Source organism: Camellia sinensis, chromosome 8 (genome assembly GCF_055761805.1).
Source record: "Camellia sinensis isolate YWXY chromosome 8, ASM5576180v1, whole genome shotgun sequence".
Classification (NCBI taxonomy): Eukaryota; Viridiplantae; Streptophyta; class Magnoliopsida; order Ericales; family Theaceae; genus Camellia; species Camellia sinensis.
Window position 1 is genome coordinate 180,930,381 of NC_138968.1, and position 16,525 is coordinate 180,946,905.

The 16,525-nt window shown below is 30.8% G+C and overlaps 2 protein-coding genes across 2 annotated transcripts; both read right to left on the reverse strand.

The window, feature by feature from the left end:
• Positions 1-12,667: 12,667 nt before the first annotated feature.
• LOC145798328 (uncharacterized) lies at positions 12,668-13,195 on the reverse strand. The gene has a single exon (XM_082885848.1). The coding sequence runs from the start codon at positions 13,193-13,195 to the stop codon at positions 12,668-12,670; it is 528 nt and encodes a 175-aa protein (XP_082741974.1).
• Positions 13,196-13,518: 323 nt separating this feature from the next.
• On the reverse strand, positions 13,519-14,063 carry LOC114284080 (uncharacterized). The gene is made up of 2 exons (XM_028226952.2): positions 13,853-14,063; positions 13,519-13,712 (listed from the first exon to the last, which is right to left on the reverse strand). Exons 1-2 carry the CDS (start codon positions 14,061-14,063, stop codon positions 13,519-13,521), a joined length of 405 nt encoding a protein of 134 aa, XP_028082753.2.
• Positions 14,064-16,525: the final 2,462 nt, after the last annotated feature.

A 16,525-nucleotide genomic window follows, 5' to 3' on the forward strand; every position in this document is an offset into this window, starting at 1 on the left:
TTGTGCATAGAAGATTTCGTAAGATGTCAAGAATATCCGTAAAGGGTTTGCAAGAGGCATTAGGAGATGCATTGGAAGGCACAACAACAGTTGATATTGAGGACGTTGGACGAATAATGTTTTTATTTGTTGTGACAACTTTGCTATTACCAACAACTGGTCTAACAATTGGATGGGCATTTGTCGCCCTTGTAGAAAATTTGGAAATTATGAATTCATATGCATAGTCGGCTGCAGTTGCATCTACGTTGACTACTTCAATCCATTCTTCATTAGGAAGTCCTGAAAATGTAACTGGATGTATACTTCTTCTTTTGGTAAGTAAATTGAACTACTTGAAATATTACGCAATCTATCTTTAGAGAATTAACTAATTTCGATTTTTTATTTTATAGTACTGGTTATGCGAGTATACTACCCTCATTCAACCTCAAGAAAAAAATTTATGTCCAAGGTTCCTTCAATGGGACTTATCAACGTTGAGGAAAAAGCTAATGAAGAGGTCATTTCAAACACTAAAGCCCGAAGAGGTACCATTTTTCCAAACTCAACCTTGCTGGTTCACTTTGCTTAAAATTATACTTATATAATAAAATCTTACTCTTGAACAGAGTAAAAGCTTACTTAAAATTGGAATAAAAGTTTACTTACAATCAGAGTAAACTTTTACTTTGCAATAGAGTAAAATTTTACTTACTCTTGAACAGAGTAAAAGTTTACTTACAATCAAAGTAAATTTTACTTACTCTTGAACAGAGTAAAAGTTTACTTAAAATTAGAGTAAAAGTTTACTTACAATCAGAGTAAAATTTTACTTACTCTTCAATAGAGTAAAAGTTTACTTTAAATCAGAGCAAAAGTTTGCTTACAATTAGAGTAAAATTTTATTTACTCTTAAACAGAGTAAAAGTTTACTTAAAATTAGAGTAAAAATTTACTTACAATCAGAGTAAACTTTTACTTTGAAACAAAGTAAAATTTTACTTTGGTGGTTAAAGTTTGTTTCATTGCTGACTTCTTTTCTTTTTCTATTTTTCAAATGCAAGTAAATCACGATGAACTGAAGCTCATTTCCAGAGAAGAAATGGATCTCATTCGCAATGATGAGGAAGAAAATGCATTGGACATGGAGGAAATTTTGGAGACTAAAGAAGATGAAGATCATGTAGCTGAAGCTTTAGGAAATGATCAACCATTGAAAGACTTCGTTGGTCTTGGGAAATTAGAACGAGTTCAAAAAGAAAACAAGAGGCTAAGGGAAACAATGCAAAAAATACAAGAGGATCAAGAGGCAAAAACAAAAGAAATGATGGAAAAAATGAGCAACACAGAGAAAGAAATGGAGAAACTGAGAAAGGAGTTTGAAGTACTCGAATCTGAAAATAAATAGTTGGTTGAACAGATTGAAGAAAATGCAGTTCATGCGGTTACCCAAGCTTTTGCTTCTAAATAAATGCCACATGCTAAAGGAGTAGAATAAGAGCAAAACTTTAGGATTCAAACTACATTGAAAGAAACACCTATAGTCATAGAGCCATTGCAAACATCCATGGTCAAGAAAATCAAAATCAAGGCGAGGAAGAAAAAAGAGATGTCTGATTTTGAATGTAAGCCAAGAGAGGCAAAGAAAAAAAAAAGACCATAAAACAAGCAATTGAAGTGATATCAAATGAAGTGTTTTGTGTTGAAAACTTGCCTGTAAGCCAACCAAAGCCAGTTGAAAGGGTTTTGTTTTCAGATAAGGCTGCAATATGCAAATTGCTTGATGAAAATGAAGTGTCTACTGAACTAGATTTACAATTTGGAAACCACAGAGTAAAACATTTTTAATTTTATCAAACAACAAATTTTTACTGTTATCAAATTGCAACGTGTTAATCAACATTTTTTTTACCTTATGACTAGTGTAATCATATGGTCCGGCACAAGAAATAGAGTATATGTTACATTGCATAACGTGGATGCAATTCTGAGAGATGATGATACGGCAAATAATGTAAGTGGCCATACAATTTTCAATGACTAGTGTTCACTTCAATAACAAAAAATAGTTCACTTTATTAACATATATTTAATTGATTTTTGTTTTTGTAGGTCATTGGCATCTTTGTAGAAATGCTTCAGATTGAGCAACAAGCAAAAAAGCCAGAAAGGAATAAGTCATTCTTTTTCTCAAGTCTTTGTTAGTTAAGCCATCAATTTGTATTTAGTTTGAATTGATAAAATTTTACTGTGGTTTAGTGTAACATTGTACTATATTTTAGAGTTAATTTTTACTATTTGGTTTGCCAAAGATTGACAACTCCTACAGTATGTCATCAACATAACTTGAGACATGACACTCTTATATGATTAAATGCAGTCACTAGTGAAATGGGGTTATGGAGATTTGAGAAATCATTTAATTGACGAAGTTCTTGAGCAAGATTTGAGTGGATACAGATACCTTCACTTTTGCATGAACTCCAATGGGAACAAGAAGGAAAAAAAACCTACCACTGGACACTTCTTGTATTTGACATTGAATTTGATGAGTGGAGACATTACAATTCTTTAAGGCCAAGAGACAACAGAGAAGATCCTTACCTTAAGGACGAAAAAAGATTGTAAGTGTTTTGCATCATATTGACCGTAATTTTTTGTTGTGTTTTATTCTTGTATTTAATCGTGACCAAACAATTATACAATGATGTTAGATAACATATGTGGAGAACAAGTTGGCCAACAAAACAAAAAGAGGTAGAAGAAAGTTTGCAAACTTGGTTTCGGTGAAAGATAGTCCATAACAACGTCCAACATCATAAGTATTTCACGGTACTATTACATGCTTGAATTGTTAGTTTTCAAATTTGACTAAATCTAACAAGATCTTGATTTTTATTAACAGTGTTGATTGCACAATTATTGTATGTTATATCATACGCCAAATCATAAGAGATGAACCTATTGCAAATTCTATGGAAGAGAATGAAGTTAACAACTTCCGAGCATCAATAGTGTATCAATTTTTGAATGATTATCCAAAAGCATGGACTGAGGAACAATTCAACCTAAAAAAAAATGGGCAAGAGTTAAGACCTCAAGGATGACAATATGGACAACTTTTGGGGAACTACTGTGAATGATGTATGTGATTTCGATTTTTGTAAATGAAAGAATGGTGAAAAAGTAATTGTAAATGAAAGAATACTAAAAGAGTATTAGATAGTACATGCTATGTCTATTGTTCTAGTAAATTTTACTGTGGTTTGGTGATTAATACATTATTATAGCAAGATATTATTTTGACTAGGAATGAATGTTGTTATGGATAGAATACAATGATACGGGTTATACTTGTGTATCTTTGATGATATATGTAGTTGTGTTGTTAGATTATTTTTGCACAAAGATTGCATGATGATTATTAGGAGAGTTTGTGTATTGTGGTAAATTTTGGTGCGGGTTAGAAATGTTTTTCTAAGGGGCTAACATACTGTTTGAAATGAAGTAAAATTTTACTCTGAAATAAAATAAAATTTTACTCTGCATAAAAGTAAAATTTTACTTTACTCTGAAATATGGGTAAATTGTTGCACTCTGAATCTAAAAGTAATATTTTACTCTACATAAAAGTAAACTCTGAAATAAGAATAAAATGTTACACTCTGAATCTAAGAGTAAAATGTTACACCCTGAATTTAAAAGTAAAATTTTATTCTGTATAAAAGTAAAATTTTACTCTGAATAAGAGTAAAATGTTATACTTTGAATCTAAAAGTAAAATTTTACTTTGTAAAACGAGTAAAATATTAGACTCTGCACAAAAATAAAATTTTACTCTGAAAAGTGAGTAAAATGTTACACTTTGAATCTAAAAGTCAAATTTTAATCTGTACAAAAGTAAAATTTTACTTTGTATAAAAATAAAATTTTACTTTGAAAAACGATTAAAATGTTAGACTCTGAATCTAAAAGTAAAATGTTACTCTACACAAAAGTAAAATTTTACCCTCTATAAAAGTAAAATTTTACTCTGAAATAAGGTAAAATTTTAATCTAAAAATAACATTTTACTCTGAAATAAAGTAAAATTAATGAGTTATTGCTAAAGTTTTCTTCTGCTTAATTCTTCTCTTTTAATCTCTATGCAATTAAATTACAGTCTCCTTATTCTTGTTAAACTTATCTCTTGTATTCCACTTTGTTAGTAGCCACCCATCTTTCGTCCCAATCCAGTGTAAGTCCTTAGGTGTAGGCAGTCGAAAGATATAGGGGTTCCCGAAAAGGGTATGAGTGACCACACAGTATGAGAAAACATGATAAGTTATAATTGAATTTTGAAAAATTGTATTTAATTTTATTGATCTAAAATGAGTCGATTATTCATAAGTAACTCTTCAGTTAGCTCTCGGTCTACAACTTTGACCTCCATACTTAATACAGACTTAGTATTAAATGAAGAAGAACATGAATACCAAGATGTAAAAATTGATTTAAGTTGGAATATCCGTAAAGTCAAAACTAAAAAAATCTATAAAACTAGTTTTTTACAATCTACTTTTAATGTTAATTTACAAGTCAAAACAGTTGAACAAGTTTATGCTTTAAGTAAACCACGGGAAACTTGCCAATTATTATCTAAAGACGCAATCAGAAAACATCTCAAAACTGGTCATAATTTTATCCATTTAGGATTAATTCAGGTAAGAATAAACCCATTGACCCAACAAGGTAAAAATACTTATGTTCTTTTGTGTCTAAGAGATGCTCGATTTATTAATTATAATGCCAGTGTAATGGGTATAATGGAATCAGGCCTTCATAAAGGTTCTGTCCATTTTAATTGCTTCTCTGATTTCGCTTTAAGTTTACGTGATCCTCATATATTAAAAGCTTTAGCATTGAATATTCAATTATTTGTTGAATTTACTAATATGTTAGAAAGTGTTCACAATATTGCTTTAATTTACCGAATCTATTATAAGTGTATTAAAATTAATTTAAAAGTTCAAGCTTTAACCAAAAGTCTAAAGGATAAAACTTTATTAATTCAGGGCAGTACAACTGCAACCAATATTACTGTTCCAAAAATGATTCAATGGAAAGATATTAATCTTCTTGATGATTGGGTTACTGTCAATGAAAATTATTCCCAAAATCAACATTCTTCTACTAGTCAAGATATTCAAGATATTCAACAATTTAATGATGGTTCTGTTCATATCAGATTTAACCGACTTTCTAGTCAATCCTCACGTCATAGTACCTCTAGTTTACCTACCGATACTGATGAAGGTGAAATTTTTAATATCCCTTTATTTACTAGAAAAGACAAAAAACTTCATCTAAATGAATCCTCTTCCTACACACACAGCAAGATGAAAGGAATAGATAATTCCTCTACATCTCAGATTAGTAAACCAGTTTACTCTACGCATACACATCTTCAAGATGAAGATACTGTTTCACAAGATTCACTTACTCAAATTTATTTTGAAGTAGTTCCTCCTGTTAATCCACAATTATTAACTCTCAGTAAACCTTTTACTTCAAATCTTAACAAACTACATGATGAATTTAAATCCAAGGCAAATACATTAAAAAGACAAAAATATAGGAATACTCATGATACAAACACAACAATCCAAAATTACTAAAAAATGGTATAAATTTATGTTAGAAATCAATACTGACATTAACTTCTTTGATTATTTAGAAAATTATTACCAAAAAGTAAATGTCATCACAAAAACTAAATGGAAGACTTCTCCCACTACTACTGTCTCAGCTAGTCACCCTCCTCTAGAAAATATAATTGTAGAACATAAAGGTACTCTTGTGAATGCTTCTCATTTTAAACTTCCTAGTGATGAATCTGAAACTAAAAAAGTCATTGAACAAAATAATTACACCAATCAATGTTTAAAAACTATTGGTAAGCAACTAAATAAAATTGAAAACACACTTGAAGACTATTCTACCACTCATACTGCTATAAATAAATCATTAGATAAACCTCTTATTAATCTTCCCAATAATCGAAAACGATTAAGCTTAGCTACCCAAGACCATACCACTGTTGATGCTATTGAAAATATATTTAACCAATTATCTACATCCACCAGTAAAGGAACATCATCTACTACTAAAGGAATTACTATCTTAACACAACAGCCTCCATTAGAAATTCCTAGTCACTCTGATACATCTAGTGACAATGAAATCAATCATTTAGCCCAACAATTTCAACCCTCTCATCTAAACAAAATTACACATACTAAAATCAATCCTACCACCCTCACAAAAAATTGATATACTAAACCTACACCACCTGATCTCTAATTTGAAGAAACTAATGTTAGCAATCAATTTTCTATTTCTGCTAAAAAATTATATGAATGGAATATAGATGGTCTTATTGAACATCAAATTCTTCAAAAACTTAATCACTTGTCTATGGTTTCCAACAATTATCTTACTAATTATCCTGATTATACTCAACCTGAAATAGTTATTTTAATCACTACTGGATTTACTGGTATCCTCAAATATTTGTGGGACAAATATCTTACTCCTGACCAAAGAGAATCTATTCAATATGTTGTTCAAACGAATGATGAAGGATTTCCAATCTTTGATGAAGAAGTAGGATCTACAATACCTGATGGTATTAACACTTTAATATATACCATAGTTAAACATTTTATAGGAACACCCACTAATATTCATTCTTGTATTCATGATCAACTTGGTAACTTGACCTGTCTTACTTTAAGTGATTTTAGATGATATAAAGATGTTTTTACATCTAGAGTCATACTAAGAGATGATTGCACTAAGTCATTTTGAAAAGAAAAATTTATTAATGGTCTACCTAGCATTTTTGCTCATAAGATTAGAGATGTCCTTAGTCAACCTACTAGTATTATAGACTATGATAATTTAACTTATGGTGATATTATTAGTACGATTCAAAAAGAATGCTTAAAAATGTGTATTAATTTAAAATTTAGTCAAAAAGCTGCTAAAGATAAACATAAAGCTAAATATGAATTAGGAAATTTCTGTGAATAATATGGTCTACCTCCTGTAGCTCATTCAAGACAAAAAAAATACTAAAAATAAAAACAAAAAATCTTCTTACACATATTCCCACAAAGGCCAAAAGAAATATTATCCTTCTAAATCTACTGATAAATATTATTCTAACCCTAAAAAGAAATATCATAAGAAATCCAAAAAAAAATCCAAATCTACTCCCAATGTTACTTGTTAGAACTGTGGGGAAAAGGAACATTATTCTAATAAATGTAAAGTAAAAGAAAAACTTAATGCTAAACTAAATCAATTACAAATTACTGAAGACAATCAACAACAAATATTTGATATATTTAAGTTAAACATCTCTCCACATCAATCCCCTGTTCAATCTAGTAATACATTTGACAATAATATTTCCTCTAGTGACACTTCCACTTATTATTCTCCTACTGATAGCACTGATAATGAAATTGAATTAGGATGTAATGACACTTGTTGTAAAACAATTAATGTTCTTAGTAAATCTCAACAAGAAGAAACTGCTCTTATTGAATTAATTGCTAAATTAGAAAACCCTGATTTACAAAGGCAATATACTAATAAGTTAAAATCCTTATTGACAAATAAAGATAAAAAAGCCCAAACATGATAAACCAATCATTAGTTTAAATAAAACTTTAGACCGATTTAAAAAAGAGAAACATAAAGAAATTACTTTACAAGATTTACAAAATGAAATTAATCAGATTAAATTAACCATTCAAGAATTAAAAACTAAGGACAAATCTTTAGAATAAGAAATTGCTATCTTACGAATCAACAAAACTCTTAATGATTTTCAAAATCAATCTGCTAATGAATCAGAAGCTGAATCTGAATCTAGATCTGAACTTGATCCTGACAAAGTCGTCTTTGATAATCATATTACTCCACATAATAGTGATCAAGATAATAAACGTCTTAATATAATTCACCAAATTCATATTCAAAAATGGCATTCAAAAATCAAACTAGCCATTAACGATTTTGAAAAAGAAGTTATTGCATTAATTGATACTGGTACTGATTTAAATTGCATCCAAGAAGGAATAATTCCAACCAAATATTATCATAAATCTACTGAACAATTAAGTTCTGCTAATGGAAATCAAATGCATATTAACTATAAGCTACCTAAAGTTCATATTTGTCAAGATAATGTTTGTTTTAAAACATTTTTTGTTTTAGTAAGAAATTTAACTGATAAAGTTATTTTAGACACACCGTTTATCTTTTTATTATATCATTTTACTACTACTAATAAAGGAATAACTACACAAGCTTTTGGTCACACAGTTACTTTTAAATTTGTGTCTCCTCCTGAGATCAAAGAATTAAATCAATTAAAAGAATGTTCTATTTCTCAATCAATCAATCGATTAACCAAACACCTTAAATTCCTTAAAGAAGAAATAAAGTATAAAAGAGTTGAACCTCAATTAACTGATCCTCTTTTAATCTCTAAAATTGACAACTTTAAAAATCAATTAGAAAATACTGTTTGCTTTACTTTACATATTGCCATTTGGCATAGGAAAAAGCACGTAGTTACACTCCCATATATTAAAAATTTTAATGAACGATAAATACCTACTAAATCTTGACCTATTCAAATAAACCATGAATTAGTTAAAATGTGCAAAAAAGAAATTAATGAACTATTAAAAAAAAATATTATCAGTTATAGTAAGTCACCATGGTCTTATCTTACTTTTTATGTTAATAAAAATGTTGAACTTGAACGCGACGTTCCTTGACTGATTATCAATTATAAACCATTAAACAAAGTTTTAGAATGGATTAGATACCCAATTCCAAACAAAAAAGATTTAATTAAAAGGCTTAGTCAAGTTGTCATTTTTAGTAAATTTGATTTAAAAAGTGGATTTTGGCAAATTCAAATTCACCCTAATGATCGATATAAAACTGCTTTTACTACTCCTTTTGGTCATTACGAATGGAATGTCATGCCCTTTGAATTAAAAAATGCTCCTAGTGAATTTCAAAACATAATGAATGAAATTTTCAATCCCTTTGGTCATTTTTCAATTGTCTACATAGATGATATCCTCATTTTCTCAAGGTCAATTGATGAACATTGGAAGCATCTTAATTCTTTTTTCCATCTTATTAAGTACAATGGATTAGTCATTTCTGCCTCCAAAATTAAACTATTTCAAACTAAAGTTCGATTTTTAGGATACGATATTCACCAAGTACTATTCTTCCCATTAGTCGCTCTATTGAATTTGCTTCTAAATTTCCTGATGAAATCCTAAATAAAAATCAGTTACAACGATTTTTAGGTTCTTTAAATTACATTGCTGAATTTTATAAAGACTTTAGGAAAACTTGTCAACCCCTTTTTTGATAAGTTAAAAGATAATCCTCCTCATTGGTCTTCTCTTCATATTTCTATCGTTTAATAAGTCAAAAAATATGTCAAGACTTTGCCTTGTCTTGGTATTCCTGCTGAAAATGCTTTCAAAATTATTCAAACTGATGCTTCTGATATTGGTTATGGTGGTATTCTGCTTCAGAAACTCACTCATCGGTTATCTGAACAAATTGTCCGTTTCTATTCTGGTGTTTGGAATAAAGCACAGAAAAATTACAGTACTATTAAATAAAAAATTTTATCTATTGTTTTATGTATTAGTAAATTTCAAGATGATATTTTAAATCAAAAAATTTTATTACGTGTTGACTGTAAAAGTACTAAATATGTTTTAGAAAAAGATGTTCAAAACATTGGTAGTAAACATATTTTTGCCCGATAGTAATCTATTTTAAGTATTTTTGATTTCGATATTGAATATCTACCTGGTAGTCAAAATTCTATTCTTGACTTTCTTATCCAAGAATTTTTACAAAGGGGATAGAGAATGGCAACTCCTTTTATTTCCTACCATAAATTTCAAGTCACCCATTACAAAGCCCTTATTTATCACACTGCTTATCGTATTGCTTGCCTCAAATTCGCCAAAAAGACTACTAAACGTGCTCAATACATTCAGTTTCATTAAATTGCCAGTCCCAGACATTTACTTGCTCACTATACTAATTGTCTTCATTATCACATAGACAAATTAGATATCCTTAGTGGATGCTAAATCCTGTTCGTTTCTTTTACACATGTCTAGACAGAAACCTTCGAGACCTTCCAGCAAAGCCCTTGTGCCAGCTAGTCAACCTACTGTTATTCCTTCCATTGATATGGTCAATCGTTACCAAGTTCTTGGTAATATTCCTAAACCTAGTTACATTTATGCTCTTGCTTCAGATCCCTTTGCTTCAGCCTCCAGGTCACTTACTCCATATCCACCAAATCCAGTAAATACTTCTCGTTCCAATTACATTAAGTTTCAGTCAACCAATTTATTTTTCAAAGAGCCTACTCACAAGAACAAACATGATGTTCTTGATCTAGTTACAAGTTATTTCTCTCCAGGATGGCATTTTGTTTCTCTCCATCCTAATAAGTCAATTTCTTTTGACAAAGATATTTTCTTTCATCACAAGTCAATTGCTATTAAACCAATTTATGATCTAGTCCTCACTAGTAAAATTGTTTACCATTCACTTTACATTCATAACATTATCTCTCTTGATGAATGGGGACTTCCTTTCCTCCTTCGTGATTTACCTTATCATTCTATTCAATATAGTTATTATGACTATATGGATGCATGGTTTAAAGTTTTCTTATATCAAAATGAGTCATACAGTCACTTCTGTTTCCTCAAATTTGATCAACAATTCAAATAAGTTATTCCTACATGGTTCCTTAGATGGTGGTCTCATTATGGTGCCATACTTGAGATTTTCCCACCAGTCCTAATGGAACAAGTCAACTATTTTTCCTCTATTTACAACTTCAGTCAACACCAGAAACAGTTTCCTTCTCTGCTCATTTTTATATCCAAATACAAAGTTCCTTGGATATTTAAATAGCAATATGCAATTGATAACAACATAGTAATCCGGCAACATTTTGTTAAATGGTGGGATAATTTCAAAGTTCCACGCATTATTGAACAAGTCCAGCTTGAATTCCCAGTCAGTGTTCATGCTCCTACTGTGGTCATGGTTAAAGCTCAACAGAACCCGACTGCTTCAGTCACTCAAGAAAGCCATCTTCCTCCGGTCAATCTTGGAAGTCCTAATGATCTACCATCAAGTTCTTCCGAGCCCAAGTCATCCAAGTCCAAGACAGTCAAGACAGATGAATCAAAGCCCAAGTCAGAAAAATCCAAGTCAACTCAGTCAAGACCCAAAGTTAAGCCTGGATCATCCAATGATAAGCTACTTCAAATGGCCCGCCTACCGATGGATCAAGCTCAGTCACAAATAAATGATGAACCCTCTGATGATGAGTCTCCTGAACTGGCCAAAAAGTCCAATTCATCCAGTTCATCCAGTTCAACTGCAGAATCAACCAGTTATGATCCTTATGGGACCCAGTTCCAAGATGCTCAAGACCCATATGCCTGATATAGTCATTGGATTTTATATAGCTATATTGATCAGCTTCAATCAATACTCTCCTTTTGAGAAAAGCTGTTGATTTATATATCAATATTGATTCCCTCAGTCACATGCCTCTACCAAAAGCAATAAATAGTGAAAAAGTCAGATTTACTATTCACTATTCATCAATCAGACAAAGTCACTATAGTCAAAAGCATCCATCAACTTTAGTCTTTCACCGAAAGTTGCAGCTGGCTCCCATGTGCTTCTTTCAGTCAGATTCTATCACAAGGCTCACAGTAAACTCCTTTTGCTTATAAAAGAGCCTCTTCAGTTATTGGAAGGCAGAGTTTAAAAAAAAAAAAAAAAAATTAAGAGTTCCAGCACCTCAAACTCTGTAGTTTAATATTCTAAAAATTCATTTTCAAGTTATGTATTTTGAAGAAGTATTTGCTTCATTTCAGTAAACAATTGTAAGTCATTATTTCATACTATTTAAATTGATATTACTTAAATTAATTATTATATGTTCTTCTATATGTGCTGCTTCTGCCTCTTTTGGTATCAAAGCCAAGTTGTTAGTATGAATGAGTTATTGCTAAAGTTATCTTCTGATTAAATTTTACTCTGAAATAAAATAAAATTTTATTGTGAAACCACAAGCTCATTACACCCATAGACAACCATTCAACAACATAATAAATTTGTACTTCGAAAGGCAGTAAAGTTTTACTTTCATGTGAATAAAGGCAATGTTTTACTCTGAAAAAAGTAAAATTTTACTCTGCAATAAAGTAAAAGCTTACTCTGAAATACTGAAAAATTTTACTTTGAAAGCACAGGCTGAGCACAGCCATTTCAAACCTTCACACCTACTGAACAAACTCCATTATAAGTTCATTTACATGAAACTTATTCAACCACGTTAAAACAATATATTAAAATGTCGAACTCAACCACAAAGCAAATCAGAAACTTGAGCAGACAACCATTCAAGAACATAGTAAAAATGTCTTTTATTGCAATGTCTACTTACAAATCTAATCTAAAAGACTATACTATTATTGTTATGGACTATTTATTGCAGAAGAACTACATTATTTTCATACTTCTATTCCAAAATCAATAATGTCTTTCACGACAATGTCTCCTTGCAAGTCTTCCTATTATGACCGTACTTCTTGCATCTACCATACCGTACTCGTCTTATCTTCTCACCCCTAGATGGAATCCTACTTTTCCTTGGCCCACCAGGTGGTTTCTTACAAATTGGAGGAAGGACAACAAGATCATCCATATCTACAAGAGGTTTTTCAACAATGGGTATTGGATAAATGGACTCAGCATAGCAAGCTTTGAACTTGCTAGTGTAATAAAATGGTTCCATATGTGCATACAAATCACCTCTACTCTTTTGGATAGCGGTCGCCGCGTGAGCACAAAGAAATCTATTCAATTGCCATTGGTAACATGAGCAAGTTCTATTCAAGAGGTCAACGCTAACCGATGGCTGGGATTGAACCTCAAAAACATGATCACTTGAATGCCTAACCAACCAAGTTCTTCCACTTTCAAGAGCTTTTACTAATGTTGAATCCATCTCCGGACAAAGAAAAGTATTCCATTTCTTAGCTTGTTCTCTCATTCTTGACATCAAATCCATGATCTTCAACCTAATTAAATTAATAATCTTCGTAGTAGGCAAATGACGAGCTTGACGGATCCATGAATTGAAAGACTTTGCCACATTCGAGTGCATTTCACCGTATTTTTGTCCTTTAAAATATGCATTAGTCCACTTGTGATAGGGCAAATTTGATAGAAACCTACGAACTATCCATTTTTTCTCATCTTGTAATTATTTCAAGCACTGATTAAAATATCCTACTGTCGGAGCATAAGCACATGAAGAAAACAAAAAAATAATTCTACTCTTGAAAGTATTGCTGAAACTTGGACCGGAGAACCTATCCCTCAAATTGGCCTTCAAGTGTTGGAGATAAAATAGTGGTAAGCAGTAGGTAAAACCTTGGGTAAAGCCTCTAAAAGTCCTGCGTTCCGATCAGATATGAAGGTAATTAGTTTTTCATCCAACAATATATTCGACAAATGCATAAAAAAACATTCCCAACTGTCTATAGTCTCCGTATCGACAATTGCCATTGCAAGAAGGAAAAAACCTAAAAAATAACATTTTACAATTAGTAAGTATATTAAATGAAAAGGACAAATGTAGTAGATTTTTACTCTAAATAACAGTAACATGTTACTCTGAAAATAAGTAACTTGTTACTTTTGAATAAACTATAGTAATATCTACCTTGATCCCCATCCTTCACTGTAGTTATTAACAAGGTATCCTTATATTTCCCCTTCAGAAAAGTTCTATCGATAAACAATAGAGGACGACAATGCTTAAACCCTTGAATGGAAGCATTAAATACAACAAAAAACCTCTTGAACCGTCCACTTTGATGGTTAGAGTCAAGACGCAAATAGTTACCAAGATTTGTGCTCATCACAATATCCATCTACCATCGAATCTCATCATAAGACATAGAAAAATCTCTAAAAGTAGTAGTCCTAGGTTTCTCCACTCCCAACCAAGCATGATTGTACATAATGGTGAGCCCGTATTGATCTGTAAATTGGCGCACAACACCAATTGGACAAGTTTGGGGATTCCCACGAACTTCATTAACAATCAAACTTGCAACCAAATTTGAACTCATCCTTGAGTTTTTAGAAGTACGAACTGCAGCTCCACAAGTATGCTTATCATGTAGAGTCCTAATGTAGAAAAAATTATTAGCACTTTCTAGAGATACATGTACTCTCCATAAACAAGCTTTGGATTCCCGCATTGAACACACAGTAGTGACCCGACACTTCTTATTCTTCACATACACAAACTCAAATCCTATCTCAATGGCATATTTACATAATGCAGTCCGGAAATCTTTTGCACCTCTAATAAATCTTTGACCTACATGAGTAATTCCATTTACCCATCCACAAAACAACAAAGTCCTTTCTTCATATTGACAAAACATAGGGAGTAAATCCATTTCATCATCAGTAATGTTAGATCCACTAGCATCCCCTGATTCTCTAACTCCATGTTTGTCGTTTGAAATGCCCATTTCAGTAATAGTCACATCAACCCAGTCAACACCAAGGGGATAAACAAGCGACAACATATTCTAAAAATCAGAATCATCATCAATTATGCATTGCGAATGTCTGGGTAAACAGTATGATAACAGTATGAAACCACTACTATCAAACTTCCTCAATTTACAACTTAAGAAATCAGTTAAATCCTTCAACGTGCAGTTTGACACAACCTTTAACACAATGGTACGATCGCCATACTTGTATAACAACATAAGAGGTAGAACCATTTTACAAATCTGCAATCAATTAACAGTAAAAATTTACTGTCAATCAAAGTAAAGTTTTACTGTCACTATCAAAATAAAATTTTACTATCACTATCAAAGTAAATTTTTATTGTCACTACAAGTCCAAAAGTCAATTTGTGTTTATTTTGAATTGATAAAATTTTACTGTGGTTTGGTGTAACATTGTATTATATTTTAGAGTTAATTTTTACTATTTGGTTTGCCAAAGATTGACAACTTATACAGTGTGTCACCAACACAACTTGAGACATGAATCTAAAAGTAAAATTTTACTCTGAAATGAGAGTAAAATGTTACAAAAATAATCTAAAAGTAAAATTTTATTCTGCATAAAAGTAAAATTTTACTCTGAAATAAGAATAAAATGTTACACTCTAAATCAAAGAGTAAAATGTTATACCTTGAATTTAAAAGTAAAATTTTACTCTATATAAAAGTAAAATTTTACTCTGTATAAAAATAAAATTTTACATTGAAAAACGAGTAAAATGTTAGACTCTGCACAAAAGTAAAATTTTACTTTGAAAAACGAGTAAAATGTTACACTCTGAATCTAAAAGTAAAATTTTACTATGAAAAACGAGTAAAATGTTAGACTCTGAATCTAAAAGTAAAATGTTACTCTGCACAAAAATAAACAATTTTACTCTAGATAAAATTTTAATCTAAAAGTAACATTTTACTCTAAAATAAAGTAAAATTTTACTGTAAAACCACATGCTCATCGCACACATAGACAACCATTCAACAATATAGTAAATTTATACTTTATAGAAATGGTATTATTTGTAGACAATTAACTTGTTTGGTGCAATTTTTTGCTAGTTAAAAATTGATAATTAAAACGCATAAGCTAAAAGAACATATCTCCCACATCTTCTCAATAATCAAAATTTTTGCTTATCTAAACTATTTTTACCTAAGCAAAAGTTGCAACAAACATGATCAACGTCAGCGGAGGCAGTGTTTGTGTCGACTGAAGTGTTTGGCAATGACCACCTCTTGACAGTAAATTTTACTGCCATTCTAACATCAGAGTAAAATTTTACTCTCATTCTAAACAGAGCACGTACCAGAGTAAAATTTTACTCTAATTCTTTCAAATAAAAAATAGAGCAATAGAACCAGAGTAAAATTTTACTTTCATTCTCTGAAACAAAAAACAGAGCAATAGAACCAGAGTAAAATTTTACTCTGATTCTGTCAAATGAAATCAGATCAAACACAAGAAAAATAAATCAAAAAACAAACAAACAAACAAACAAAAACAAAAAAAATTAATCAACAAATCAACATACCTAAAACCTCTAAAACTCGATCAACAATCACAAATCTCAATGAAACTCTCGTTTAATTGAGAGTGTTGATCGTCGGAGGTGAGATCGTCTATTGTTGACCAAGTGAGAGATCTTTGGCCGCGAGATCTTCAGATTTGGAGATCGTCTTCATCGATTTCGTTCATGATTTCGTTCCTGCGAGATCTTCAGCTCAGATTTCAAATATTTCAAATGTATGATACGTACATATAGAAGGGCAATATTGTGATAAAAAAAATAAAAATTATAAAA